General features: G+C 42.2%; 4 protein-coding genes across 7 annotated transcripts; 1 reads left to right on the forward strand and 3 right to left on the reverse strand.

Annotated features, from left to right (window-relative positions):
- Positions 1 to 343: 343 nt before the first annotated feature.
- On the forward strand, positions 344 to 2,357 carry LOC4343938 (GEM-like protein 1). The gene is made up of 4 exons (XM_026027069.2): positions 344 to 653; positions 774 to 875; positions 1,206 to 1,480; positions 1,915 to 2,357. The coding sequence occupies exons 1-4, from the start codon at positions 464 to 466 to the stop codon at positions 2,119 to 2,121; spliced, it is 774 nt and encodes a 257-aa protein (XP_025882854.1). The 5' UTR covers positions 344 to 463; the 3' UTR covers positions 2,122 to 2,357.
- On the reverse strand, positions 1,928 to 12,535 carry LOC4343939 (ATP-dependent RNA helicase DEAH11, chloroplastic). 3 transcript variants are annotated; one of them, XR_010742815.1, is made up of 7 exons: positions 11,587 to 12,530; positions 7,917 to 11,061; positions 6,090 to 7,281; positions 4,161 to 4,486; positions 3,749 to 3,828; positions 2,931 to 3,075; positions 1,928 to 2,712 (listed from the first exon to the last, which is right to left on the reverse strand). XR_010742815.1 is itself a non-coding variant. In XM_015791127.3 (3 exons), the coding sequence occupies exons 1-3, from the start codon at positions 12,424 to 12,426 to the stop codon at positions 6,068 to 6,070; spliced, it is 5,199 nt and encodes a 1,732-aa protein (XP_015646613.1). In that variant the 5' UTR covers positions 12,427 to 12,535; the 3' UTR covers positions 5,870 to 6,067. The 3 variants fall into 3 exon arrangements, 1 of the variants encoding a protein (XP_015646613.1); XR_003243493.2 differs by lacking the exons at positions 1,928 to 2,712; positions 2,931 to 3,075 and adding an exon at positions 3,170 to 3,421; XM_015791127.3 differs by lacking the exons at positions 1,928 to 2,712; positions 2,931 to 3,075; positions 3,749 to 3,828; positions 4,161 to 4,486 and having other exon boundaries at positions 5,870 to 7,281; positions 11,587 to 12,535.
- Positions 12,536 to 14,414: 1,879 nt separating this feature from the next.
- On the reverse strand, positions 14,415 to 17,276 carry LOC4343941 (cytochrome c oxidase subunit 6b-1). Its single transcript, XM_015790153.3, has 5 exons — positions 17,157 to 17,276; positions 15,385 to 15,648; positions 15,220 to 15,302; positions 15,042 to 15,123; positions 14,415 to 14,717 (listed from the first exon to the last, which is right to left on the reverse strand). The coding sequence occupies exons 1-5, from the start codon at positions 17,196 to 17,198 to the stop codon at positions 14,664 to 14,666; spliced, it is 525 nt and encodes a 174-aa protein (XP_015645639.1). The 5' UTR covers positions 17,199 to 17,276; the 3' UTR covers positions 14,415 to 14,663.
- Positions 17,277 to 19,397: 2,121 nt separating this feature from the next.
- Positions 19,398 to 26,701, reverse strand: LOC4343942 (alcohol dehydrogenase-like 2). Of its 2 annotated transcripts, none has more exons than XR_010742491.1 (9): positions 26,542 to 26,701; positions 26,319 to 26,452; positions 26,120 to 26,160; positions 22,526 to 22,851; positions 21,702 to 21,784; positions 21,250 to 21,325; positions 20,629 to 20,792; positions 20,141 to 20,348; positions 19,398 to 19,742 (listed from the first exon to the last, which is right to left on the reverse strand). XR_010742491.1 is itself a non-coding variant. In XM_015790887.3 (9 exons), the coding sequence occupies exons 1-9, from the start codon at positions 26,585 to 26,587 to the stop codon at positions 19,602 to 19,604; spliced, it is 1,173 nt and encodes a 390-aa protein (XP_015646373.1). In that variant the 5' UTR covers positions 26,588 to 26,701; the 3' UTR covers positions 19,398 to 19,601. The 2 variants fall into 2 exon arrangements, 1 of the variants encoding a protein (XP_015646373.1); XM_015790887.3 differs by having other exon boundaries at positions 20,141 to 20,302.
- Positions 26,702 to 27,426: the final 725 nt, after the last annotated feature.

Below are 27,426 nucleotides of genomic sequence, written 5' to 3' on the forward strand. Positions count from 1 at the left end.
CTCTCTATTCTTTCACACAAGATTGGCTACATGGATATCGAGAAATGCAAATATCAATGAATCATTTGTTTACGAGAAATGACTAGTAGCATGTTTAAATAGATGATAAGTAAAATTACTTATCCTTGGTCTGTGTGCCAAGATGAAATATGACTATTAAAAGTAGATGGAGAGGGTATTGTAGCAGGATGTTACTGTGATAAGTGAAGGTAATTATCTGCCGCACTGCTGATGCTAGCAAACAGTAAAACTGTAAAAGCTTCAGGTCAAACTCACACGCTGGCCCAGTTGCTCAGTTAACTCCTCCCAATAATCTCACGCGCTCTCCTCTCGCATCGACCCTGTCCCTCTCTCATCATCATCATTCATCAATCGTCGCCTGATCGCCTCCAGCGAAATTCTTCCTCCATTTCTCTCTCCATCGAATCTCATCCCAGCAGCAGCAGCAGCAGCAGCAGCCGCCATGGATTCCAAGGCGGACGCGGAGTCAGCCACGGCCAGGGCCGCCACGGCGGCGGCGGCGGCGGAGCACGCGGCGTACCCGCGGCTGTCCCCGGAGGACGTCGCGCCGCCGCCGCCGCCCGTCGTGTCGCCGCCCGTCTCCGCCAACCCCTACGTGGTCTCCGCCCCCTCCGCTCAGCCGCCCGCCAAGAGTCAGTACCATCCCCTCCTCCTCCTCTCCGCCGCTGCTGCTGCTCCGATTCTTGAGACCATCCACGCCGCCGCGCTGACCGTCTCTGGTTGTGTTTGCCTCCTCGGCTCGATCGCCGCAGGCGCCAGGGAGAATCTCCGGGAGAAGCTCGACGTGGTCGGGAGGAGGTTCGGGGACGCCGCGCGCAAGACCGAGGGCATCGTCGGCGACATCTGGCAGCATCGTGAGTTGTTCCCCCCCCCCCCCCCCCCCCCAAATCCCAATTTCACATCCGCGTGATCGAATCAAACACCTGTTCATCATCATCTGCAGCATCCAAGTATCCAATCCATCACTACTACTACTGATTTGTTTCACCAATGCTATGTGATTCTTCTCTGTTTGAGTGCTTACTTGTTCATCATCCGTTAGCATCCAATTAATCCGTCACTTTTCAGGGTCAAGAACACTAATTCTGCTAGTACTAATTTGTTCCACCAGTGATATGCTATGTGAGATGTGATTCTTCTCTGTTTGAGTGCTTGGAATTGGAAATTCTTCTGCATTGCTGTAGTGAAAACTGGGCCAAGCATTGCTGATACGGCGATGGGGAGGATTGCTCAGATATCCAAGGTGATAGCTGAAGGTGGATATGACAAGGTGTTCCACCAGACGTTCGAGTGCCTGCCTGATGAGAAGCTCAAGAAGGCGTACGCATGCTACCTTTCGACCTCTCATGGCCCGATCATGGGCGTCTTGTACATCTCCACTGCCAAGATTGCATTTTGCAGTGACAGTCCTGTGGCGTATGTCACCGAGGATAATAAGAACCAATCTTCCATCTACAAGGTATGGTGATTTCTTTCGTCATATGCTCTATAAACCACATGATTGTTTGCTGATATTCAAGTTCTTGGTTTCGTAGAAATTATTTCAGATGCTGGTTTGTATCAGTATCATAAATGCTATAGCAAATTGGTACTACCCTGGTTCCAAAATATAAACATTTCTGCATGTTTTCCAAAATATATCTGGACATCCCTCCTTCTGGATACATTTTGAAACTCAAGCAGAAATGTTTATATTTTGGAACGGATGGAGTATTTTATAAGTTATCTCAACTTTGTGAAAACATACTAATTACGAAGAAGGCATGGAAGATAAGAATTCCACGCGATTCGTATCATGTATGCTACCAAATTGCTATTTCAAGTCAAGTTTCGGACGATTTGCAAGGGATCTTGTAGAAACACACCTGATCATGTATGTATCTGTTTTAACAGGTAGTTGTACCCGTTGCTCAGCTAAGATCAGTCACTCCTACGGCAAGCCAGCAGAACCCAGCAGAGAGGTACATCCAGGTGGTTTCTGTCGACAACCATGACTTCTGGTTCATGGGCTTCGTCAACTACGACGGTGCCGTGAAGAGCCTCCAGGAGGCCGTTCGTGGCGGCAAGGCTTCACTTCACCATCACATGTATTTTTTGTGAACATCGCCGTTACATGTATTGATCTGTCCGTCGTTCGTCATGCATCACTGGGAATTCGCATGTGTCGGTGTGTTAAATTGTCTGTACAGATCGCTCCCCTTGCTGTGTATATTGGCTGAAATTTGTGTTGCATATGCATTCATGTATTGTATGTAGTGTGTGGACTAGATGTGTACAAATACTGGATTGATTGTTGGCTTGATGCTCCATTAAAGCCTTTCTGTTCGTTGTTCCCATTCTAAGTTCAATCACATGATGAGTTGACGATTGCTGTTGAATATTTTTGGCATTCCCGGAGTTAATCCATGCTGAGAAGATATTACTAAACATGGTTTTGGGCTGTTTAGTTTACGTAAAGTGTTGGTATTGCAAAAAAAAAAAGAAGATAATACTGTATTAGCAAAGAACAAATCATGCCAGAAAAGGTAAATGCAGCTTCCAAAAAAAAGAATGTTGTTTGAATAGAGGTTAAAACAAATTTTAGAATCGAAGTTCTCACCCTTGGATTACCACAAGTGACGATGAATTTCCTTTGCTGCTAGCAAACATGTTGCGCTGTTAGCGCAGGTACAATAGCAGGCTATAAGCCAGCTGCAAACATATTTTAAGAAGATAAATAAGGGGAGAGAAGAGCAGCGGGCTACAAATTTGTAGCCAGCTGTAGCACGGACTCCAAAACGCAGTGTGTATATGACTGATGGGACCAGATATTAATAGTGTAGTATGCAACTATTGTATGAATGAGCTATTAAATTGACTATAGATGAATTGGAGCTAGTAGTTGGCTGTACTATTAAACTTGCTCTTACCTCATTTGCTTTGACGCCTTGGCCCGCCCCTATCCCTATGGAACCAGAGCCGGTTTATAGGATGGCGCCTGTGCAGTGCATGGCTGAGGCCGTGGGGAAATGAGGTCGCAGCCTCACACGCATATGTATACTGCATCTGAAATTTCTGTTGTGTAAAGCATCAACAACAGTAAAAATGTAGTCTTCAAGATCGAATATACAGAAATTTCAAATTTCTGTTGTCCAAAGCAAATCAACAATACTAAAAATGCAGTCTTACAGAATCAAATATCACTATAGAAATTTCTGTTGTGTAAAACAAATCAACACTAAAAGTGCAACCTTCAAGGATCAAATATCATCCACAAAATATGAAGTTAAACATCACAAATATCCAGGGCATCAAAGTGACAGACTAAAAATTAACGAAGCTAGAAAATATCTTCTATGCAATGATGATTACAGAACAGAGTATTTCAAAGGTCCATTCGTTTCATTGACTCGTCCAAGTTCTGTAAAAAAAAAATATAAATAGTTCAAATGATCAATATTTCTAAGCAAAAAAAAGATACATTTTTTCTAAAATAAAGCATTAATAAAGCTTTCTAAAATATTGAATTATTGGTGATGATAAATTTGTTTTCCATCAAGTGATTATCCAGAATTTGTAGGCCAAATTTTGGAGGTGTTAATTAAATATGATAGTTGATTATCTAGTTTGCCAGAATTTGCATAACTAAGATAGTACATACAGGAAACTGACGTAATTTGCATCAACTTTGCTGATAAACTATCAGATTTAGAAAAAAAAAACAAAAGAACACAAGAAATTTACTAACCATGGAATCATCAATAACCAGATCCTTCATTTGGACATCCATAAGCTTCCACAATCCATTGAATCCTCTAGGCCCAGGTTCTGTACATAAACATGTTAGAGAGATCAAATGGGTACATCAGCTCATCTAGTTCTGTAAGATGAACTAAATGCATATTAACAAATGCAAAGAAACATGCAGAGTAGTCCATCTAGTTCTAGAATAAAGATTCATCAGGTAAAATTTTACTCTACATAATACTGCTACTTAAATTAGATCCTCTCAACCTGAGATTGCTAATTTGCTCATCAAGCAAGCAAACAAAAGAGAGGTACTAAGCAATGACCGTTCAAGTCTCTTCCAGCCACAAGACTTAGTAGATGCAGAAAGTACAGATGGACAAGACTTAGGGTTTATGGAAGGAATCATATACCGGTGCTCACGGGCGAGAGAAACCCAGCTGGACGAAGGTGGCGATGTGGCTGGGTGTCCTCCGGAGCCCTCATCGTTGCTGCCGGTGGAGTGTCCTCCGGAACACCTCGCCGGTCACTGCTCCTCCGGTTGGCCATCAAGCAGATAGCCGCCGCCCACTGGTGCCTCCATCCGCCGCTGCCACAGGTAGAGCACCTCGTCGGTCACTGCTCCGCCGCCTGCAGGTAGAGTGCACACCGACGGTGGAGCACAGTGCCGCGTCGCCTGAAGTCGCCGCCGCTGCCGCGTGCGAGACGAGAGCACACCTAGGGTCAATCCACGTGGACCCTAGGGTTCACTGGGTGTCAGCCCTTTGTTCCCTAAAAATATATGGGCCAACCCAAGAACCTTTTGGTGCCAAATTTTTAGGGTCGGCCAGCGCACCTAATGGGTCGATCTGCCCCCTTTGCAGGCTGAGGTGTAGCATTATATAACACTAACTAAACAGAGACGATTTTGCTATATATTTGTCGACAAATTTTTCCCTAAAAATTTGACAGATGTAATTACAGTACAATCGTAGTGTAATTACACTATAACTTCTATGTAATCACACTGTAACTATAGTGTAACTTGTATGTAACTTTCAAAAATCTCTCCGTAATATGTTATTTCGGTAAAATGGAGGTCGTGGGAACAAATTCTTTCACATATGTGTGTGCTATGATTTGTTTTCTTCCTCACCAAAACAAATCGTGTAATAGATCTAACGATTCAAAATTATGTGAAACTTATATATAAGTTACACTGTAGTTACATGCAAGTTACAGTGTAATTACATATAAGTTACAGTGTAATTACACTACGATTGTACTATAATTACATCTGTCAAATTTTTCGGGAAAAATTTGTCGACAAATGTATAGGTAGTCCCGTTTCGGGAAAAATATGTATAGCTTACATAAAAATTCATGAGTGGACGTCCACATGAGCCACCAATCGTTTATTCGACAAAATCAGCATAACTGGCAAAAAGAAAAAACTTGCAGCTAGCACCTACTCCTATCAATATCCTACATGAGTATTATGATCCATACAAGATCATTCAATTCTTCAACCTACTGAGATGCTTCACAATTTTTTAGAGCTTCAAATTTTATCCATTTGCTTAGTGTGACAATGCTCCAAACAGGGGTCTTGGAAATACATGACATTCTCGACGCATTACAACTTACAAGATAGCATATTGCATATAGTTAAGTTAAGCAACAACTGTTGTATAAAACACTAAGGAATCTGCTCAAGAAATTTCAAGCTTCACAAGGAGACTAAATTAAAGATAACATATGCTGGATTGATTCCATGAAGTTAAGAAACGGTCAGCATGTAACATTGAAAAGTCTGCTATAGAATTTTATACTTCAAATTAGGGGACTAAATTGCATATACTAGAATTAATAGAACATTGAATAAACTACAAACAATCATTATGAACAAAACAAAAGAAAAAAATCAAGATGACCTTCATGGCCTCACACTAAAATATAGTAATGCTTACGTCTATAGAGCAACAAATGGAAGGAGGCATGTCTTGGAACATAATTCCCGGCAGACTTTCTCTGGGAGTCTATTATTGTTTATAGATAAAACTAGATAAAGCACATTTTCCATGCCTTGCATAGATCAATTTCTAGGAACAATATACTGTTGTGTTAGATTAAGACGGCCATCTTACAAAGAAAATGCCATTTATTACTAAATTCCCTAAAATATTCTAAATGATATTTTAGTACTTTACCAAATAGTGCTACAATATTCAGAACACAAATGGGGGCTGTTGGCATCAGATAATTATTAGTGGTAATGGATCAGCTGCCTATATTATACACATAATTATTTGTACCAATTTATACAAATTTACATGATATGTTAATAGGATAGGTGCACAGACCTGAGATGGCTATAACAATCATCACTGCTCCTGAAGTTCTCCAAGCATGCCCAACAAATGTGACTGCCACATTTACACTCGACATGGTTGCAACCATCAGCTTTCTCGATTGTAAAGTGGCAAGAAGGGCATACCTTCACATTCTCCTTCCCCTTGCGCCATTCAAGCAGAGTTGCATCAGGGTCTTCCTTGTATTCTTTGTATGCCTCACAGGATATGAAAGGATGATATTCAAGATGACACTTGTTGCAGATCTCCACAAAGCAAGCCCCACAGACAAAAGGTTTGCTTTCAGCATCTGCAGCAGCCACTTGGTAAATGGATGGGCAATCAGGAGTAGGACAGAAACGATATTTTCCTGCATTAGAAGCAACAAATGCTCTCAAGGAGGCTCTAAATAGCTCTTCCAGTTTCTCGCTCGATAGGAGAGATCTCAAATCAACAACAAGGAGCTGCTTCTTGCACCCATTTTTGAGGCAACACAGAGGGAAACCATCATGTGATTTCAAAGCAGATTCACACTGATCCACCAAGCAAGTCAGACAAAACACATGCCCACAAGATTCAAGCTTAAAGGGATCTTCTACCTCACACAGGCAAATAGGGCATGCATTCTCTAATGGAAGTTGAAGCAGGCCATTGTACTTTGTAGAATTTACCAGCTCAGAGATCATTTCTTCCACCCTTTGCTTGTCTTCTTTACTGCCTCGAACGTAAAGTGTATGTTGTCGTAAATTTAATCGAAGCTCTACTGCAGGCACCTCTCTCTTCAATCCTTCCAGATCAGCCCCGAACTTTTTTAACATTTCCTTCATCAAGTTTGGAGGTAGGTTACGGCCACGAAGACGAATATCCAAAGGTTTCTTATCACGGAGTTGTAGAAGGGCATGGATCAATTTCTCCTCTGCTGCAGCAACCTGATCTTGGAGTCCAAAGACTTTAATATTTAGACTTTGTCTGTCATACAGAATGTAAGTGCCAGTCTCTTGCTCAACAGATTTCAAATCTGCTACACCATCACGGGACATGAGCAACTGAACTGTACTTAGTGTCAGATCAGGATGGTTTATTGTTTTGCCTTTCATTAAAATCTCAAGAGGCCTTCTCAAGTCTGCTATTGTTTTTGTGGCGTTTGCAGTAAGCTTGACACGGAATATACCATATTCATTCTTTTCCAAATTGTAAGACACGCCTACATGAAGAAGAACACTGGTTAAGGCCTGAGGACACCAACACATACAAATATTTTTGCAGTCCAAAACAACTAAACATTATTAAGGCCGTCTAAGAAAGGTGTCACTGCTAGTTACCACGCAGTGACCAAATGACCACCGGTTATTGAATGTAAAAACTGTGGATGGAAAAGACCTGGATAATATTTACATCTACTGAGATAAATTAGGAATGCAACTCATAGAAAAAAGTGACATTTTCAAACTTCCAAACATCATCAGTTAGCAACATTGGTATACACATTGAATGGTCACAGATTTGCCCTTATCAAAGACAAGATATTTGTTTGACGAAGGGCCAGTGGCCCACATACATAGATGAGCCAAGATTTGAGACCCATCCAAACTGCCTTGTTGTGTTTAATTTTCTATCCTTCCACAAAATAGAAAACAGGAAAGTAATTTTTTTCCCATCAATAAAACTATGAATTTCAGGGAAAATATGCCTCAAACATACTGTTCGTAAATCATATAAAACTGAAGTATGGGAAAATAACATTCATGCAATCATGAAAATGAAGAGGATCATTCAACTGAACAGTATGGAAAATTAGAAGCAGCAGAGTTTAAGAAGTTATAAGGAATGCAGAATTACCTTTTTGGCTTCGGAAGCTCTCAAGAAGAGAAGCAACTGCTTGGCTGATAACATTATACACGCGTACTTGACAGGACACAGTACTATGAAACACATGCTGGCATTGTATTGTCTGCCAAGGAAGACAGCATGGAAGAACACTTCCTTGAAGATGTTCCAATGCTCTTGCAGCCTCTCGATGAAGACTTCCATCAAAAGTAATAGTGGCTCTCATCACCGAATCATTCTCCTCTGGAGTTAACACCTCAACACGGAAATTTTGGGCAGGAAAAATTTTCTTTGGCATGAAGGAAGAAATTTCTCTATTTAGTGCTTCTGCACACAAGGAAGCAGAAGGGGCAGCTATGGGTGTTCCCCTGAGCAAATGCACATCAACGATTTTCCTTGTTGTCGTGCTACGAAAGGCATCATACAATTCTGGCTCTGTTACATGCATTGGAATTCCTCTGACAAAAATGCAATTCTCATGTCTTGTACTAACCTCACAGTTGATATACCTTCCACCAACTCCCAGAGCAAAGCAGTCCTTTACAACAAATTCAGCTTCCCCACTGGCACATGTTACCAGCGCGAGTCCCCGACTTTGCTTAAGTGGCCAAGATACTTTAGCTCTCACTGCTGGAAATGGTAATCCTCGATTACTGGAAGAGCATACTGGAACCACTTTCAATGGAGAACCATGAAATTCCATCCCATTCAATTTTGAAACAGCATCTTCAGCATATTCAGGATTGAGGAATGTAAACTTCCCCCACTTCGTTTCATCTGAGGCCACCTGAAGATTTCCATAAAGTTTATAAAAATTAGCAACACCAGAGATAAGAGTATCCACCAAGCAAATAAGCTCCTTGTCATTCAACTCATGAGCATTTTGATGCAAAACCTCTACGGTCAGATACCTCTTCTCAAGTTCCAAATGCTTTATTTCAGCACCAGAACCAAATAGGGCAAGAGAACAATCACCAGGTTTTCCAGAAAACAAACTTTTCTCAAGGCATTCATTCCTCAACATCCGAGCTTCACACTCCAATGCATCATTAACGATGCCAAACACCTTTTCTATGTCTTGTTCTTTGGCAAATAGCACAACCTCTTTATTTCTGAAGTCAACTTCAACAGTCACACGGTCATCCCTGAATTCTTCTTGGAGAAGTGAGATTATCTTCTGCTGATTTTGGCCAGATTTTCCACAAAATTTTCTCAGCAAGTTATATCCAAGTCCACTTATTACCTTCACCTGCAATTTAAGCTTCTCCAGTTGCTGAATCAAAGGCATGGGGTGAATCGAACACAAAGCATCAGGATCAATAGCAGTTACACATACCAAATATTGATTTGGTACTGACAAGATTTCTGTGAACACCACCCACTCAGGCTTGCTATCATAAATGAGCAATGAGCAAGAGGGATGTAGTTTCACAGCCTGATCCGTTGAAATCACCTGGTAACCAAACCTTTCATGTCCAGAAAACATAGCAATATTACCAGAAAGAGATGTGAGAATAATTCTTTTTAGCAACTTATCATGCACGGTGGACTCCTCAGGGTTCCAACACCAGTAACTTGGGACAATGATGTTCAGCTCGTGTCTTAAACAATTCTCAAGGTCTGATATTGTTTCCTGGCACCTCCTCATGGTCTTGGCATTGATGCTATTCTGCCAGCACCACGTATTCCTGTTTTCATGCTCATCCTCCCACTCTTTATATACAGCTAGTAAAGTGAACAGATCTCCATCCTGATGACAGAATGGGACCTTTAGACGGTCAGCTTTGTATTTCTCCTCATCTGTGCCCACTCTACAAAATATGCTGCTAGAATTTGCCATAACAGCAGCTAGAACTACACCTTCCTTCCTCAAACCAAAACCAAAGCAATCAAGCATGATTTTCCCAAGCCTCGGCTCGATTCCCAATTTAACTAGGTAGCGACCAGTATCAGTCAGCTCAAAACCATCACATTTATATTTTACAGCACCCAGTTGTTCAAGATTCTTTACAGCCATATTAATAGCTTCTGGGTTTGGGGCATCAACAAATTCAAAATTCTGTGCATCCCTAATACCCAGCGCAAGTATTCTCAGAACAGCAGTGCCAAGATGAACTTTGCGGATTTCAGGTTCTTGATGCACTTCCATCATACTGAAGTCAGATTCAGAGTAAAGCCTGTAACACCTCCCCGCTCCAGTTCGACCTGCTCGGCCAGCACGCTGATTAGCAGAACTTTGGGAGATCCAATTAACTTTCAGTACATTGAGACCACTGCTAGGCACAAATCTGCTCTCCTTAGCCAGTCCAGAATCAACAACATACTTCACTTCTTTTATGGTCAATGATGTTTCAGCAATATTTGTGCAGAAGATTATTTTTCTCTTCCCAGGATAGCTCTTGAAAACTAGACTTTGCTCTACATGGGAAAGCTTTCCATGCATCGGAAGTACCACAGCATCTGCATCGCTGAAGTTTTCACATGCCCATTCAACTTCGAGTTGAGAAGTCAAGAAAGCAAGGATAGCACCCTCTTCTTCATTCTTGTGAATGATGCTTACCATTTTCACAACATCGTAAACATATGAAGCAGTAGCACAAGAACCGCGCAGATGGTTTGGCACGGTATTGAAGGAAGCCTCTTCTGATATATCAGGGACATATTTAATTTCAACAGGAAAACTTCGCCCTTTAACATAAAATGTTTGGCATCCATAAAAATATTCAGCGAGTCTATTAGCATCGGCAGTAGCAGACATTATGATAAGTCTCAAATCCAGCCTATCAAGCAGTTTCTTCTTAATCAAAGCTAAGAGAAGATCGGTGTTCAAGCTTCGTTCATGCGCTTCATCAACAATAATATATGAAATGCCATCTAGTCCCATATCATTCATACAGTGATGCAAAAGGCAGTTGTCTGTGGTATATATAATCTTTGAACTGAAATCTTGATGATCTAAAAAGGTTGAATTCAACACAAAGTTGTCCCCGTAGCAACCATTGCTTTCTTCAACTACTCTATGTGCCAATGATATAGCAGCAATTTTTCGGGGTTGAGTACAGACAATTGAACCATTAGCAGCAAGACCTGAGTCAGCAAGATACTGAACCAATTGTGTGCTCTTCCCAGAACCAGTTTCCCCAATCAAAATCATCACCTATGGAAAACAAAGCTATACGACTTAAAGAATTATTTACAAATTTAATTGAATGACTGATAGTAAATACAGAAAGGTATGGGTGCAACACAATATGTATTAGAGAATGATTTACAAATTTAATTGAATGACTGATAGTAAATACAGAAAGGTATGGGTGCAACACAATATGTACTGGAAAACTTGGACATGCTACATAATCAAGACTCCTGTGCCTCATGAGCAAAATTGCATCTTATTTATAGGTTTTGCCTATAAGCATAGAATATTCTGCCAACCAAAATTCATAAGAAAAATGCGGCATGCTGATTTAGAATGCAAGAGAACCTATTCAAAACTTCAAACAGAGTTGGAACTTGATGGCGCATTGTATGTGAAAACATGCACAAAACTAAATTCCTAACTCAACTCTTTCTTCCAGAGTTCCAAGCATAACAGTAAAGATCTAATGGTTCTTTCTGCATTGCAAACTTCCAAATTCCAACCCACTACAGATAAAACTGCATTGAGAAGTCTGGCTCTCACCTGGTTAGCGAAAATGTGATCTAGAATGTTCCTGCGGTAAGCATAGATGGGTAGCCCCTCCTTAAGCCTTCTACATTCCCGCAGCATTATCATGTGCAGCCTAGCGAAATTCATCTCACCACCTCCCCCAATCCCAAACACCTCCAACCCTTCCTCCTCTGCCTCCTCGTCATCCTCCGTCCCACGCAACAATGCACGCCGTATCGATCTCATCGCGGCTTTGTACTCATCGATTTTAGCATCTACCAACTCCTTCTCAGCCTTGAGAGTTCTCTTCTGGGCCTGGAGCTGCTCGAAGTCGCGGATGCGATTGTGCCCCGCCAGGCGGCGCTTCACCGCCTGGATGGAGGCCGCGAGCTCGGAGGAGCGGGCGGCCGTGAGGGAGACGAGGTCGGAGTCGACGAGGCGGGCGGCGTGGGCGGCGAAGAGGGAGGCGATGAGGGGGGCGGCGTGCGCGGCGAGGGCGGGATCGGAGACGTCCGGGGTGAGGAGGTGGAGGCCCTCGAGGCGGAGCGACCAGAGCTCGCGCGCGGCGGCGGCGGCGGCCTGCGGGGAGCGGAACGCGAGGCGCGCGGCCTGGCGGCCCGACGAGGAGACGCTCAGGCTGTCCGGGGGAGGGGAGGGCAGGCCGGCGACGAGTGCCTCGACCTCCGTGGCCGGCGGCGCCGAGAGGTTGCTCCCCCCGCGGAGGAGGATCACGGCGAACTGCCGCGGCCCCGGCTGCGCGGGGCGATACCGCTGCTGGTACTGGTACTGGTTCTGGTGGTGGTGGTGGTAGCGGTGCGGCGGCGGGCCCCAGTCCGGCGGGCGGAAGGGGCGGCCATCGTTGGATCGGCGCATGGCGGCGGCGGCGGAGGCGGCGAGGTTGGGTTTCCGAGGGTTTGGGGGGAGGTTTTGGAGAGGGGAGGAGGCGGTGGGGTGGGAATCGACGGGAGGAGAGGAGGGAAAGGTGGGGGGAGAGGCGGACGAGACGAAGGCCTTTTTCTCGCGGTTTTATGATTTCCGTTTCCGTTTCTTTTACGGTTCTTTTTTTTTTCAGATAGCGTCCGTTTCAGTGGGGATGATGGACGCGTGAACGGATGAACGGACGGCTGTGGATGATGCGATAGGGCAAGTATTATGAACATCCAAGCACAAGTCCCAAGATATCACATAGGACTAAATGATAAGGTGGAGGAGAGAAAAAAGATGAGAGATAAATAGCCATCTCTCATGCAAGGGGCAATCTCTACATAAACTTCAATAAACATGTAAAAGTGTTAGAAATATTGGAGATTGTGTGATAGAGATAACCTATAATATATGTTACCTCTTAATTTAATGGTGTATGTCATGAAATTAGATGTGGTAGTCACCTCTACTATGAAACTTGCCCTTAGAGGCTAGGCTACTTACTAGATATTTTTTTTAAGAAAAGGTTTTACTCTTTCTAGATTGATTATATAGTGCCTCATCTATTTTAGATTATAAGTCGTTTTGACTTTAGTTAAAATCAAACTGCTTCAAGTTTGATCAAGTTTGTAGATTAAGTTTGATTTTGACCAAAATCAAAATGACTTGTAATCTGAAACAGAAATAGAGCTTAATGCTCACTTCCCATTTTACATTTTTTTTAGAAAATAAACGAATAAAGGGTTTACACATCAAATTATAATGCTATAATATAAGAATGGATAATAAGGTCTATTGATAGAGTTTTTTAATTAGTTAGAATTGCATATTCCCGCTCTGTGTTTTAAAGATATGTTGTTTACTTTTGGACATGACGTTTGATGTCCATCCTATTAAAATTTATTACAAATAAAAAATCATACTAAAGAAAGTGTTGTAATAATAATAAAACAAGTATAAGATTAGTATTTTCATAGTTTTTAATAAAAGCAGATAGTTAAACGTTGATGTCCAAAAGTTAATAGCATTATATATAGAAAAACGGAGATAATGTTATTTTTGGCGTAGCTATTAGCTAATATGAACTTCTACATACGTCCAAACATAGCATTAATTATTAGTTCGGTCATACATCGAACTCCTGTTCAATTTTATTCTCCCGTATCTAGTTTCCATGTTTTTTTTCTGAGCTTAGACAGTTAGACGGCGGGCAACATAGCTCTAATTAAAGGATTTGTTTTTAGCACGATCACTTACGATCATTTGCACGTGCATTGTTTGTTGCAAACGTCCTATTTCATGATTTATTTCCCATATCCTTACTCGAGTTTGGCCTAAACTAAATCACTAATTGCAATTTAGCTCACTAAGAAATATTTGCACGACGTTATTCCCAATTTTCCAATGTTTCGAAGCTTTTTCGCCCGTCACCATCGGAATTTCGTGGCTGGTAGCTTTGTTCTGGTTGGCACTACCACCAAGCAGTGCATTGGCTACCAAGTGGGTGCCTCTTTGCCAATCCAGTGTAAGCACACTACCAATGATCACATAGTGGTTGACGCTGCAACAACCATTTTCGTGCAAAGCACATTTACTTCACTAGCTTGCTTTCCTGCCTGGTTGAGCCAGGCAATCCATCTTATCCAACCTTTTGGCCTTTTGCTTTGCTTTGCCGATGCACTGCACAGGGCCATCTCAGGCTTCAGTGCTGGTTAAAGCAGCCACACACTGACATTTCTAGTGGTGCAGCTGAGTCATTATGAGTCATGACTGCAGTAAAAAAAATGTGTAGGCAACAGCTCCAGGGTTTCAGCTGAACTGAAGCCAAACTGCCAAAGATGTGAAGCTAAGGTGGTGAATCATGAGAGCTTCCAATCCATGTTTTTCCAAACTTTCCTATGCAACCAACACAATCATATCATATGAACATTGCACGGTGGGACAGCAAGCTGGGTACATTCCATTGTTCCAAAGGTGAATTATTTGAACAATTCCGTAACAACTGTGTTACCTAAATACAGAAGCGCCTTCTTCGACTTAGAACCAGTCAGGACTTTTATTTGTAAGAACTGTTCAATAGAAACAAGTGACTGACAGCATCAGCTCTTGGTTATTTTGTCCGGTTATTCATGAAAGATTGGTTGGGAATTTGTGGGATGATAGCATGGGTTTTTCTTTGTTATGGCCTACAAGGGTCCAGGGAATGTGCCATTCTCACGTTGTTCGTTCCAACGCTCAATCTGCACAAAAGATAAAACACACTGTGTCATCAAGGAGGGTCTCTGAAAACAGTGACGCTTTACTAGAGCAATGGTTTATGGCTAAAGCATCATAGAAGCAAATAATATTGGAAACATAGAGTTTTAGGCTTATATAAGGTGACAATTGAATTACTAGAGAGGCATACTGTAGATTATAATGGAAATCTCAGATAAAAAAAACTGATAGGCATGTCAGTGAAGAAAGTGTAACAGAAACTTCATACGCCATAGGAATACCTAGATCATCATAACAAAGCAAGCCACAGAAGTATTACTGAAAAAATCGATATAAGAAATGCATACCCATTCACTTGGGCAAAGTGATCGATAATATTTTGCAAATTTTTCACACTCAGGAGCACCCTCTCCTTTTGCAGCTACACACCTGTTATATGAGCATGCTCAAAGTAAATAGTTTAATTAACACCAAGGTTTCAGGTATGAGGAATCTGAAACTGAAAGATCTCGATCATATTCATACCTATGATATTCAATATAGCGTGTGAAGCAATGCCTTGTTTGATTTGTTGTTGGGAAACGAAAATCAGCGGGAGCCGTCTCAATCTGTATATTATATATGGTCAGTACTCAATACTGAACAACAAATGTGATTGCTTTTCCAATGATAGGTGGTATTGTATTGTACCTTAATTTCTGGCTTCTCATCAATTGTTTCCTCTTCAGCCTCATTGCTTTCCTCTGTAGCAGCATTGCTCCCCTCTTCTTCTGGCTTCTCAGAGGATGCTGTCATCTCGGGAGTTTCACTTTTGTCCTCAACAACAGAAGTGGTGTCCTGAGCTGCTGGTGTTTCAGCATCTTTCTCAGGAACAACTTCAGCCACACTGTTATCAGAAGATTTTTCAGAGGATGAATTTTCCACAGGGACCTCGTGGGGTGGGAGTGTGTGTTCCTAAAAAATAAGATGGAGTTCAATATTGTTTATCAACCATGGAATATCAATTACAGAAGGAACAGCAACACACAGAAGATAGTTGGGCTCAAGTGCGCGTCTACATTAATGCAAGTGTCAAATTGTTGCTACCCACGGGATACTCAGGGTAACAGTGTTCTAGGCTTAATTTTGGTAATATTTTTTCACAGATATCATCCACCGAAATTTTGAGGAATAATTGTGCATTGTCCAGGGCCTCCATATCCTTTATTACAGTACTTAGATTACTTTTTCTTTTTTGTGAGGACAGTGCCTAGATTACAATTGGACTATGCAGCGGACTCATACAAGATTATGGGTTCAGTCTCAATATATCCTAATTGTAACTCTTCCAACTTTGAGGCTACACACCTAAGTACGCAAATGCTCAACAAAAACATAAAAATAGAAAATATGAATTATCCTTTGAATGACATTTTGTACTACCTCCGCCCCACTGGAAATAAAGTCTTTTTGGCACGGAAGTAGTACATTTAGCATCATATCAGCTTTATCATAAACTCCTAATACATGCAAAAGCATATAATTTTATAAGCTGAATGTTTATTACTTAATTCAGACAAAATAAAGGGGGTTAACTTCAATCGCATTGCTCATGCATAATTTGATTAAGGCAATATCATACGGCTACACGGTAAGTTTGTGAGCACGGAATGATGGCCACCACATCTTTGAAGCTCTGTACGCGTCTGTGCAGCACCAAAGTTACACGGTAGACAACTAGTCAACGATTTGGACAAGGCAATCGAAGGGGAAAAAAAGAGATTTACTGACGGCGACAGTAGCTAACGCCTAACAGCAGTCGCAACTGAGCCAATTCAGAAGACGGAACGAGTTAATTCCTCCACTCAACCCAACTAATGCCCTGTTTAGTTACAGGAGTGAAAAGTTTTGACATGTCACATCGGATATACGGACACACATTTGAAGTATTAAACATAGTCTAATAACAAAACAAATTACAGATTCCGCCTGTAAACTGCGAGACGAATTTATTAAGCCTAACTAATTCGTCATTAGCAAATGTTTACTGTAGCAATACATGGTCAGCAATTAGGCTTAAAAGATTCGTCTCACAATTTACACGCAATTTGTGTAATTAGTTTTTTTTTCTATATTTAATACTCTATGTATGTGTCTAAACATTCGATGTGACATGGTGAAAAGATTTTACGTGGGAACTAATTAACAGGGACTAAACATGCACACATGCATCCAAGAGAAATCCCACCGCTCCAAACCTACTCGCACGAAGAGAAATCCCGCCACTCCGAACGCGCGAACCAATCCACTACGCGATCACAGATTGCTGGGATCTGAGCGCGCGCGCGTGCGCCGCCGCCGCACCAGTCCACCGGAGCAGGCCGCCGCCCGCGCACGCGCGCGTAACCACACCTCGAGAGGCAAACTAGCAAGGCACCAAAATCTGGGAAGCGGGAAGCGATAGGGATACGGGATTCCCATACCTCGGCGGCGAGCGTCGGGGCCTTGCCTTCTCCCGCCGCCATGGGCGCCTCGCGAGAGAGCTTCCGGAAGCGAGCTGAGCCCCGTGGAAAGAGAGAGAAGCGTACGCGTCTCCGAAGTCCGAGGCTTCGAGCTGTGTCGTTCGAGAAGGTAAAAGAAGAGCGGCATTTGTGGGTTTTGGGCCGCGCTACGACAAATTAGTTCACTGGAGGCCCAGAGAGTTGGCTTTGCACTTGGACTTGAACTGACGCCTTCTCTTTCGCAACAAGTCTAATGGAATAAGTTCATCTAAGGTCCCTTAACTTGTCAACGAATCCGATTTCCATCCTTCAACCGCAAAACCAGATACAACGGGTCCCTCGGCGGTTTTGATGCCGGTTTTGGCTGACGTGACGCCTACGTGGCTAATTTGACTTGGTCTCGATCTGACGTGGCACTAATGTGGTGCTTACGTGGCAATTTGATCCGAAAAAATAATAAACCTCGTGAGACCCACTTGTCAGTTTCACACAGAAATTAATAAAAAATGGTGGGGCCCACGTGGGCCCCATGTATCATTCCCACCCCTCTTCTTCCTGTCCTCTCCCCCCATCTCCCATCTCTTCAACTCTCTCTCACATCTCTTCTCCTGCGACGGTGGCACGGGCGATTCGGGACGGCAGCGGGTCTAGTAGTCCTCCGGTGCCAGCGGCTAGTGCGCGCCGCCGTGCGGGGTGGCGTCGGCGGACGGGATGACGAGGTACTCGTAGAGAAGCCCGGCGAGGCCGGCACCGATGAAGGGGCCGAGCCAGTACACCCAGTGGTGCCTCCAGTGCCAGCCGACGAGCGCTGTGCCAAACACCCTCGCCAGGTTCATCCCGGTGCCGTCGAACGGCCCTCCGGCGAGCATGTGTCAAGAGATGTTGCATTAACAGATAGCATTGTCAAATACATGCTTGATAACACAGGCAATTAGCAGAGAATGTACTAGTGTTAGACTGATAAATGAGGATGTATACCTCCCGGAAGTCAGAGACGTCGTCGTCGGGGTTCAGGTACCTCGTGGAATTTGTCCTCGTTGCCGGAGTAGTCGACCACGGTGTCGGAGGCGGAGTCCTGCGTGGAGACGAAGCTCTGGGCGGCGACCATGGCGATGTCCCCCTCCTCCTCCTCGCCCTCCCTGGACAGCGGCCGCGGCGACGCCTTGACGGGGGCGAGCAGGTGGTCATAGTCGACATTGGACAGCGCGCCTCGCTCGCCTGCTTCGCCGCCCACCCGTGCCGTCCGCCGCCCGGAAAGAAGAGAGAGGGGAGAGGGGAAAGGAAGAATAGGAGTGAGGATGAAGAAGAGAGAAGGGAGAGGGAGGCTGACATGTGGGCCCCACCATTTTTTATTAATTTCTGTGTGAAACTGACATGTGGGTCCCATGAGGTTTATTATTTTTCAGATGAATTGCCACGTAAGCGCCACGTCAGTGCCACGTCAGATTGAGACTAAGTCAAATTAGCCACGTAGGCGCTACGTCAGCCAAAACCGCTGTCAAAACCGCCGAGGGACCTAATCTGTACCCGTTTTTATAGTTGAGGATTCGTTGTATCTGGTTTTGTGGTTGAAGGACGAAAATCGGATTCGTTGACAAGTTAAGGGACCTTAGATGAACTTATTCCAAGTCTGATTGCTTCCGCCCAAAGTCTCTTTTTAGCACTTATACATAGAAATCTAAATCAATCATGAATGTTCTAGTTTTCACCGTTTTCATATTATAAGATGTTTTGATCTTTTTTAAGTTAATTTATTTAATTATTTTGCGAACACGTAAAAGGATTACACGTCAATATATTAACAGGAAAAGAGTTTTTGTTACACAAAGCAATCAGCCAGACTGGCTTATGTCTAAAGGGGGGACTTGAAGCTATGAACTACTACGACGGTTAAAAACGCAACTCCAAACAGCGGGAGGGGGCAGAGCCACGCTACACTCCCAAGAAATCCCAAAAAAAGTAACACCGGCTAAAGACCACAGCTGGCCCTCCGAGCGGATGGACTCTAGAACCACTGCAACCGAAGCGAGCGCAGAGTCGAAAACCCTGGAGTTTCGTTCCTTAATTTATTTAATTATGATAAATTTATAGATAAACGTAGTAATTTTGAATTTAATGAAAATAATTTAGTGTGATAGATGTGTCGCTATGGTATATCTGCACCAGGGTTTTTGCTTCTATAGAAGAAAAATCAGCAGGGCTGAATTATTTTCGTATACGGTCTAAGTGAAAAAAAAATCAGAATTATTTAATCAAGGACATACACCGTCGCTAACTCGCTGTCAACCGCATTTTTTATGCAGAACAGAGAACAGACAAAGCCTTCAGAAAGACACGACGGACAGTTTGAGTTAACAGCGAGGCTCAACTGTTTCCCAGGGTATCAGCGGTTAATCGGTTATTAGCGACAGGACGACGATGCCGCGATCACTCGCCGTTGTCGATCACCTTGGCGCCGTCCATCCAGATGATGCAGCGGATGCTCTTCCCCTGCGTGAGCAGCTCGAACGCCCTGTTGATCTCCTCGAACCCCATCTCGTGCGTGATGAACTCCTCCAGCTCCAGCTCCTGCAGATGCAAGCATACACACACCGGTTAATTAATCAGACACAAAAGATATGTAGTATTTTCGTTTTAAAATATACTCCCTCCGTTGTAGGTTATAAATCGTTTTGACTTTACTCAAAATCAAACTACTTTAAATTTAATCAAATTTATAGAAAAAAACATTTTTAATCCAAGGCAAACGTATTATAAAAATATATTAAAGTATTGATTTAATAAAACTAATCTGGTGTTGTAAATATTACTATATTTATCTACAAACTTTATCAGACTTAAAATAGTTTGATTTTGAACATAGTAAACTTATAATTTAAAATTAGGGAGTATATTTTAGCATGAAAGGAGTAATATGAACCAAACAAATTAATTAAAATCCCGTTAGATCGATCGATGTGGATCACCTTGTCCAGGTACTTCTGAGCCAGCATCGGGATGTCGTTCTTGGGCTTGATGCCGCCGAAGAGCGACCCGATGACCGATCTTCCCCGGAGGATCTCGTGCGACGGGATGCTGATCGGCGCCTTGTTGCCGGAGACGCCGAGCAGGATCGTCTTCCCCCACCCCTGGAATAACGTGAAATTCCGATCAGCTTGCTGCTGCTCTTAGGGCCTGTTTGGGGAGGTTTAAACTCTGAGAAGCAGTTATTTGGTAGACAGTTTCTGAGAATCTGAAAAAGTTTTGAAAAAGTTTTGAAACCCAGTTTCTCCAGCTTCTAACTTATTAGTTCATTTTTTAAAATCTGTAACTACAGATTCTCAGAAACTGTGGACTGTTTGTGGCAGTTTCTAGCAGAAGCAGTTTATGAGAAAAACTGCAGCTGACACAAAGCTCCCCAAACAGAGCCTTGGTATCTAGTCTCTACTGCACAAGCAGAGCAAGTAGCTCGTACATTTCGAGTGCTTTGGAAGGCTTCCGCCATGACCGAAGTCGAGCCGATGCACTCGAAGCAGTAGTCGGCGCCGCCGCCCCCGGTCATCTCCTTGATGACCTCGCTCACGGTCTTCCCGCCGGTATCGTTCGGGTTGATGAAGTCGGTCATGCCCAGCCTCTTACCTGCAACGCAATGAGACGAGTTAGCCAGATAGGAGAATGATTCTAAACTCTCTTAGGGAATATTCGTTCATTATTTGTATATACCACATTCAATGATTATAAAAAAATTCAGCAAGATTAATGCACGATACATTACTTCGCAGACATGCACAATTTGCTCTTTTGTTGTAATTCATAGAAGTGGAATTTTAACTCACATATTTATGTAGTGATATATTATATATTAATAAATTATTTTTATAACTATTTGAATGACATGCTAGAAAAAAATATCATCTCGAAAATTTAAAATCATTTCCCGACGTACTTAACCACCCAAACCAAGGTACCGTTTCATTTGTGTGATTTAAATATTAAACAGTTCAAATTTTCGTATGAATTAGGCAACATAAATTCTTCGCATTCCAGACGGGACTGAATTCAAACACCGCTTCGAGCTTAATTATCACGAACATACCAACGTCGAATTTGTCCGGGTTCAGGTCCACCCCAATAATCCTCTTAGCCCCACGCATCCTCGCCCCTTGAGCAACCTGCAGCATGCAGTAGCCAGCACACAGTCGTACATTAGGTCATTAGCTCGATGAGACGTCGACATTGCATTAAAATTAGATCAGCACAGAGACGATCGATCTACTATGACCGTATTTAGTTCACTCCAACTGCCCTCAACTTTTAACTTTTCATTACATCGTATTTCAACTTTTCATCATATCACATTACATCCAAAACGTTGCTACACATATAAACTTTTAACTTTTTTTAAAAACTTTTAATTTTTTTTAGAACTAAAACACAGGCTATGCATCAGCTGCAGTTGGGCACCGGCAACTCTGGTCCAAGCCAAACACGAACACTAACTTCTCAGTTTGGTGGTCTATATCAGAGTTAAGCACTGTCGTTAATTACCGCTAACCCAACGGCACCCAGGCCGAACACGGCGACACTCGAGCCGGGCTCCACTGCTGCCACCTTCCATGCCGCACCAACACCTGCACGCACCAATCAAAGTCGCAGTCAGAAATCGATCCGATAACACACGACTGCGTGTACTGCGCCAATGGGAGCCATGCATCCGCTACTGTAGCGGCAGAGACCACATGCCAAACAACTGCAGTTAAGGCTGAGTTCAAGTAGGAGCACACATCTTGCTCCGCGTCTTCTAGAGCTAGCCAAACAGTTTTAGTTTCACCTAAAATAGCAGTGTAGTTGGATAGAACGTTGTTATAAAATAAATTAGTGAGGTGGAGCTGGGTTTAGGTCCACCCCTATAGTTCAATTTTTTTGAGAGAGCTCAATCCAGCTCCACTCCCATTTTAAGTGGAGCTGAAACTGTTTGGCTGAGCTTCAGCTCTAGCTCCAGAAGAGATGGAGATAGAGCTGGAGCTGTGCTAAACCGATCCTCACTCCAGACTCAACTCACGTAGCTAAAATTAGGAGTTGAAACTTTGCCAAACAGACCCTACGTATATTGGCTTGGCCTTATACACAACGAAAACAAGTTGTTAGTGTATGATTAAATTGAGAATTAACTATTCTAAATTTGAAAATTATTTTTGTTTTTTAAAACTTCTGTAGAGAAAATATTTCATAAAATATATCATTTAGCAGTTTGGAAAGTCCTCTCGAAATAAGAAAGTTGTTGTTTTGAACCGATGAATAGAACTCAACTATAAAATACTTGAGGCAGAAACCACTTTAAAGTTTGTGTTTTTTTCTTCTTCTGTTTTTACCGGTGGAAATGCCACAACTGAGGAGGCATGCCATCGCCGGTGGGAATCCAACATCGAGCTTGACAATGTGGGTGATGTCAACGACGGTGTACTCGGCGAAGCTGGAGACGGAGAGGAAGTGGCGGATGGGCTCGCCGGTGGAGACGGAGGAGAAGCGCGTCGTGCGGTCGCGAGGCATGAGGCCGGCGACGTTGGGCAGTTTGGAGCAGAGGTTGCTGCGGTCGGAGAGGCAGTCAGGGCACTCACTGCACTGCGCGGCGAACACCGGCACCACCATGTCACCCACCGCCACCTCCTGCACGTGCTCCCCCACGCTCTCCACCACACTGGAGAAAATAAATGTATGATAAAATTATGGCACACGGTTGAGCTACAGCTAACAATTAACAAGTATTAGAAAAAAAACACGAATAATGGACGGTTTTTTATATAGAAAATATCTCTATTTGTAATTATTTGAAAGTCAAAGGTAGTAAATAGAGTATGATGAAAAAATAATATAAAATCAGCTTATATAAGTTTCAAAACTCAAGTTGTATTTGATTGTGACCGATAAACCAACTGACAAATAATAAGAGATAAAATATGTTTAACTTGTTCATAAGGTGTTTCTTAGGTATTATTGTTTTTATTTATATGTATCTCTTCAATAAGACAATAGCATTACGACTTACACATATACACTCCTATCTTAAAAAAAACCTTCAAAAACAAGAGACAAGAGAGAAACTTGCTAGAAGGAAAGAGATAAGGAATAAACCGGTAAAATAACCCATAAAGTAATTTTCTCTAAATCATATAGTTGGGATGAGTAACTTTATGTGTAACACATTGCGGATAAATGGACTCAGACAGCGATTGAGATCTGCACCACAACTCATCCCAACTCTTAGAACTCCTCAATAGGTGATTCCAGAAGTCTGATCATAGCTGCTAGTACGAGCCTAAATCAAACTCTCTTTTTTTACGGTTTTAAAAAAAAACTTTTTTATATCAATTTGTGGATACTCCATAGTCAGACGATTTCTCCATCAAGCGTTGCTGATTAGTAGTTACTCACTCCATTCTAAACTGATCTACATATAATTTTTTTAATTATTCCTAAATAATCTACATATTTGTGTTCATTTATTAAGTCTATTCGTTATTTGTGCATTGGAGTAAATGGACATTGATACATGCATACATGCACACAAGTATTTATAACCCACATGTAATATCTTGATTTGCTATTGGCTAGAAAATAGTGGGAATCGTGCATGCATTGAGTTTGATGCTAGAGTAAATATAGTATGAGAGAGTTATTAGCTTTTCTTGGTCTTGGTGTACCTATGAAATATGTAAATCAATTTGGAATGGATGTAGTATACTCCCTCCGTACTCGTAAAGGAAGTCGTTTAGAATAGCGACACGGTCTCCAAAACACAACTTTGACTTCTTGTTTCTATAAAAATATTTATTAAAAAATGATATATGTATACTTTTATGAAAGTATTTTTAAGACAAATCTATTCATATAATTTTTATAGAGTAAATTGCATCAATGGTACACGAACTTGTCAGGTGGGTGCAATCTAGTATATAAACTTGTAAAACGCTCATTTTGATGCATGAACTTGTTTGATGCGTGTGAACAAGGTCAAAATCGCACGGCAAGGTTAATCTTACTAATTTTGTTATTGATTTAAACTCTATGTAAACATGTGTCTAAGAAAGATAAACATATAATAAGGCGTAATGATCGCATAACAAAAATAATGCAAGTAGTAATGCAAGGATAAACACAAAGAAAGATAAAGTGAAAACTAAGTTTGCAAATATAACTTTTTCTACTATGTGCACGGACGTTATCTATTAATTTATAATTTATAATGTTCAACATAGAAAATTCAGTCTAGTCATGTCATTTTAGCCTTAGCTTGCACGTACCAAATAAGTTCATGTACCAAAACAAGCATTTTACAAGTTCATGTATTAGATTGCACCCACCTGACAAGTTCGTGTACCGCTGATGCATTTTACTCTATAATATTTTCAAACTCAACAACTTGAGAGTTATTCATGATTTAGGGCCTGTTCACTTTGATGCTAAAAAAACCTTACCAAATTTTGGCATTGCCAAAATTTTAGTATAGTTGCCAAAATTTTGTCAACTTGCTAAAATTTTGGCAAGATTTCTTATATAGTTACCAAAAATTGGCAGCAAACTAAATGTAGCCACTTTTTTGCAACTTTTACTAAAATTTGGTAAGGTTGAAAATGGCATCAAAGTGAACATGCCCTTATATTCCCAAGGTTTGACTTAAACATTGTCCTAAACGAATTTCTTTACGAGTACGAAGGGAGTATATAATTGTGATACTCCTATCTAATATCTACGCTCACCTAGCCACCTCAACATGCAGCTGTGTCCGTTAATTGATTGCTGCATTGATAGGATGTTAGAGGATCAAACTTAGTGGTTTGTCACACTAAGGGCACCCGCAATAGTTATCTATAGGCTCTCTACAAGAGATCCATATCAGCATATTTTTCTACTTGGAAGAGATTAAATGAAGAGAGAGAGCAAAGCTATCTACTAACCTGGAGATAGTCTATAGAGAAAAACAAGGCAATGCATTAGAGAGCTATAGATACCCATGTAGACGTACTATTGAAGTGGTTTACTATTAATCTAGTCTATTACTGAGATGTACATATTTTATAAATAGCACATTACTTTACTATTGCAGGTGCTCTAATAACTATCACATGGTTTTCGGACGGCGGGCTGGGCATCGACATCCACACATTTTATCTCAGCTTTACGCGCAGGAGCCGGAAATCGTCAATCACCCGTTGCTGGATTGTCTTTTCGTTGTTCGGGGCTTAGTTTTTCGCCTCACTGTAAAATCCTCTGTGATCGCTACGACAAGTCATCGTTATGTTTAATGCTTTTCTAATATATTGACCTGCAAAACTTTTACGCCTCGGAAAAAAATTATACTGTCTTTCCTGGTCAGGAAGGACGTACTCCTAAATTAAATTACTATAGAGACCTGACTACGATTAGGTAAAGGCTAATTAGATGATTAGTTCACCCAAAACTTGGCAGGCAAAAGATAGAGAATAAAATGCTTAGTACGGTCACCATTTTTCTAAGCCACCTTATCTACGCCAATGCGACGACTATCCCTAATGTCAGCTGGAATATCTCATAAGGACACGCCAGGTAGAGGTTGTTGACAATGATTATTGCAACACAAGCTTTGGATGCAACCTTCCCCTACGTCCATGGATTAATTCACGATTCATATCTTCTTTTGAATGGTTTATTCCTGAAATTTTTCACGGTCCTACCATGTTCAAAAACAATGTCATTCCTTAGCTGTTGATGCTGTGTGTTCATTACCACGCTACTGATCTGAGGCTCAAAGTCATCTTAACACCGACGCAGGATCAAACTCATCAGGAAGAGCACAAAACAGTACAAAAGGCGAATAATACTAGTACATACGTGCAGTGGATCGGATCAGAGAGTATGTTCAGAATCAGAAGCGTGGAATGTCTCTATGTTTATAAGAGCTATATAGTTTAATTTGTTTGATTACGTACCCGACTGCTTCATGGCCAAAGATAGACGGATGATTGCCTTCCTACAAATGAGAAGAGAGCTATGAGCCTATGAGTATAACCTCATCATAGAGAAGCAAAATAGTTCTTGGTTGCTCTCAATTCTAGACGGATCACATCTGAATTTAAATACGCAATAACCTGAATTTAAGGGAGAAAGAACTGAAGAATTCATGGTTACCATACGCCAGAAGGTGATGTCCGTGTGGCAGATGGATGTGCAGAGGATCTTGATCCGGACCTCGTGCGCCCGCGGCGGCGCCACCTCCACCTCCTCCATCTCCAGCGGCTGCCCGGCCACCCTGCTCACCGCCGCTGCACGCCGCCGTCGACGGCACAGAACGTCTCGTCAGAGAATCAGCCAACGACGCCATTGCAAAACTCGATCTCAGATGCTAGCTCACCTCTGCACCTGATGGACTTTGCAGCAGCAGTGTTCATCTGCTCCATTTCCAGGAAGCTAGCCTCTCCCCTCTATCCTTGTTGGTGTTTGGCTGCTACTCCAACTTCGTGGTTGTCTTATTTAAAGATCGCGTTGGAAGCTGGAAAACGAAAGGCAGGCAGCTTCAGCTGTATATCACGCTATGATATACTCGTATATCTTCTGAAAGCGAGTGGTCGTGAAAGGGGAGCAGGTGAAAGGGGATCAGGTTTTATCGTCGTCGTTTTTTGGACTTTGTTGTGTGTTGGGTACGTACGGTGATCGGCTACGTGCCTCCCTGTTCGTCACCGCTCATGTACATATGCACTCATGTGACTCATCGTGTTCACGCATTACATCATCCAAACGCATGGCCCGTCTGGTACTACAGAAATTAACTGGGCTGGAGGCTAGCCATCAGGGAGTGGAATCCAAGAAATGTTTCCTTCAGATTTTGTGAACAAGAACATTTGGTAATGTTGATGTTGAGGGAAGGTTGTGACTTGTGAGGGTGGCGAAGTGGGAGTTGTGGCGTCAGCCAATTAGGCCATTCCCAACCCAATGACTATAATAGTGTCTATAGTATTAAATAAGCTGTCACCTAGAATGAAAAATGATGTGGCAAGTGAATAAATGAGGAAAGAGAAGGAGACCATGTCTTGCATGAGACATGGTTTCTACACAATATCCAAGACATCGTGTGAAATAAGTAGCATTAAATTTAAGTATAGAATATTGATGTTTGTATAGGAATAGTAGTGTCTAGTACTAGTTTTTTTTAGTAATGTGGAGTTTATAGAAACTATGTGTATATTTTGGGGAATGGCCTTAGACAAGGCTTAGCAGCGATAAGGCATGATGTGTCGAC

This window comes from Oryza sativa, chromosome 7, assembly GCF_034140825.1.
Source record: "Oryza sativa Japonica Group chromosome 7, ASM3414082v1".
NCBI lineage: Eukaryota > Viridiplantae > Streptophyta > Magnoliopsida > Poales > Poaceae > Oryza > Oryza sativa.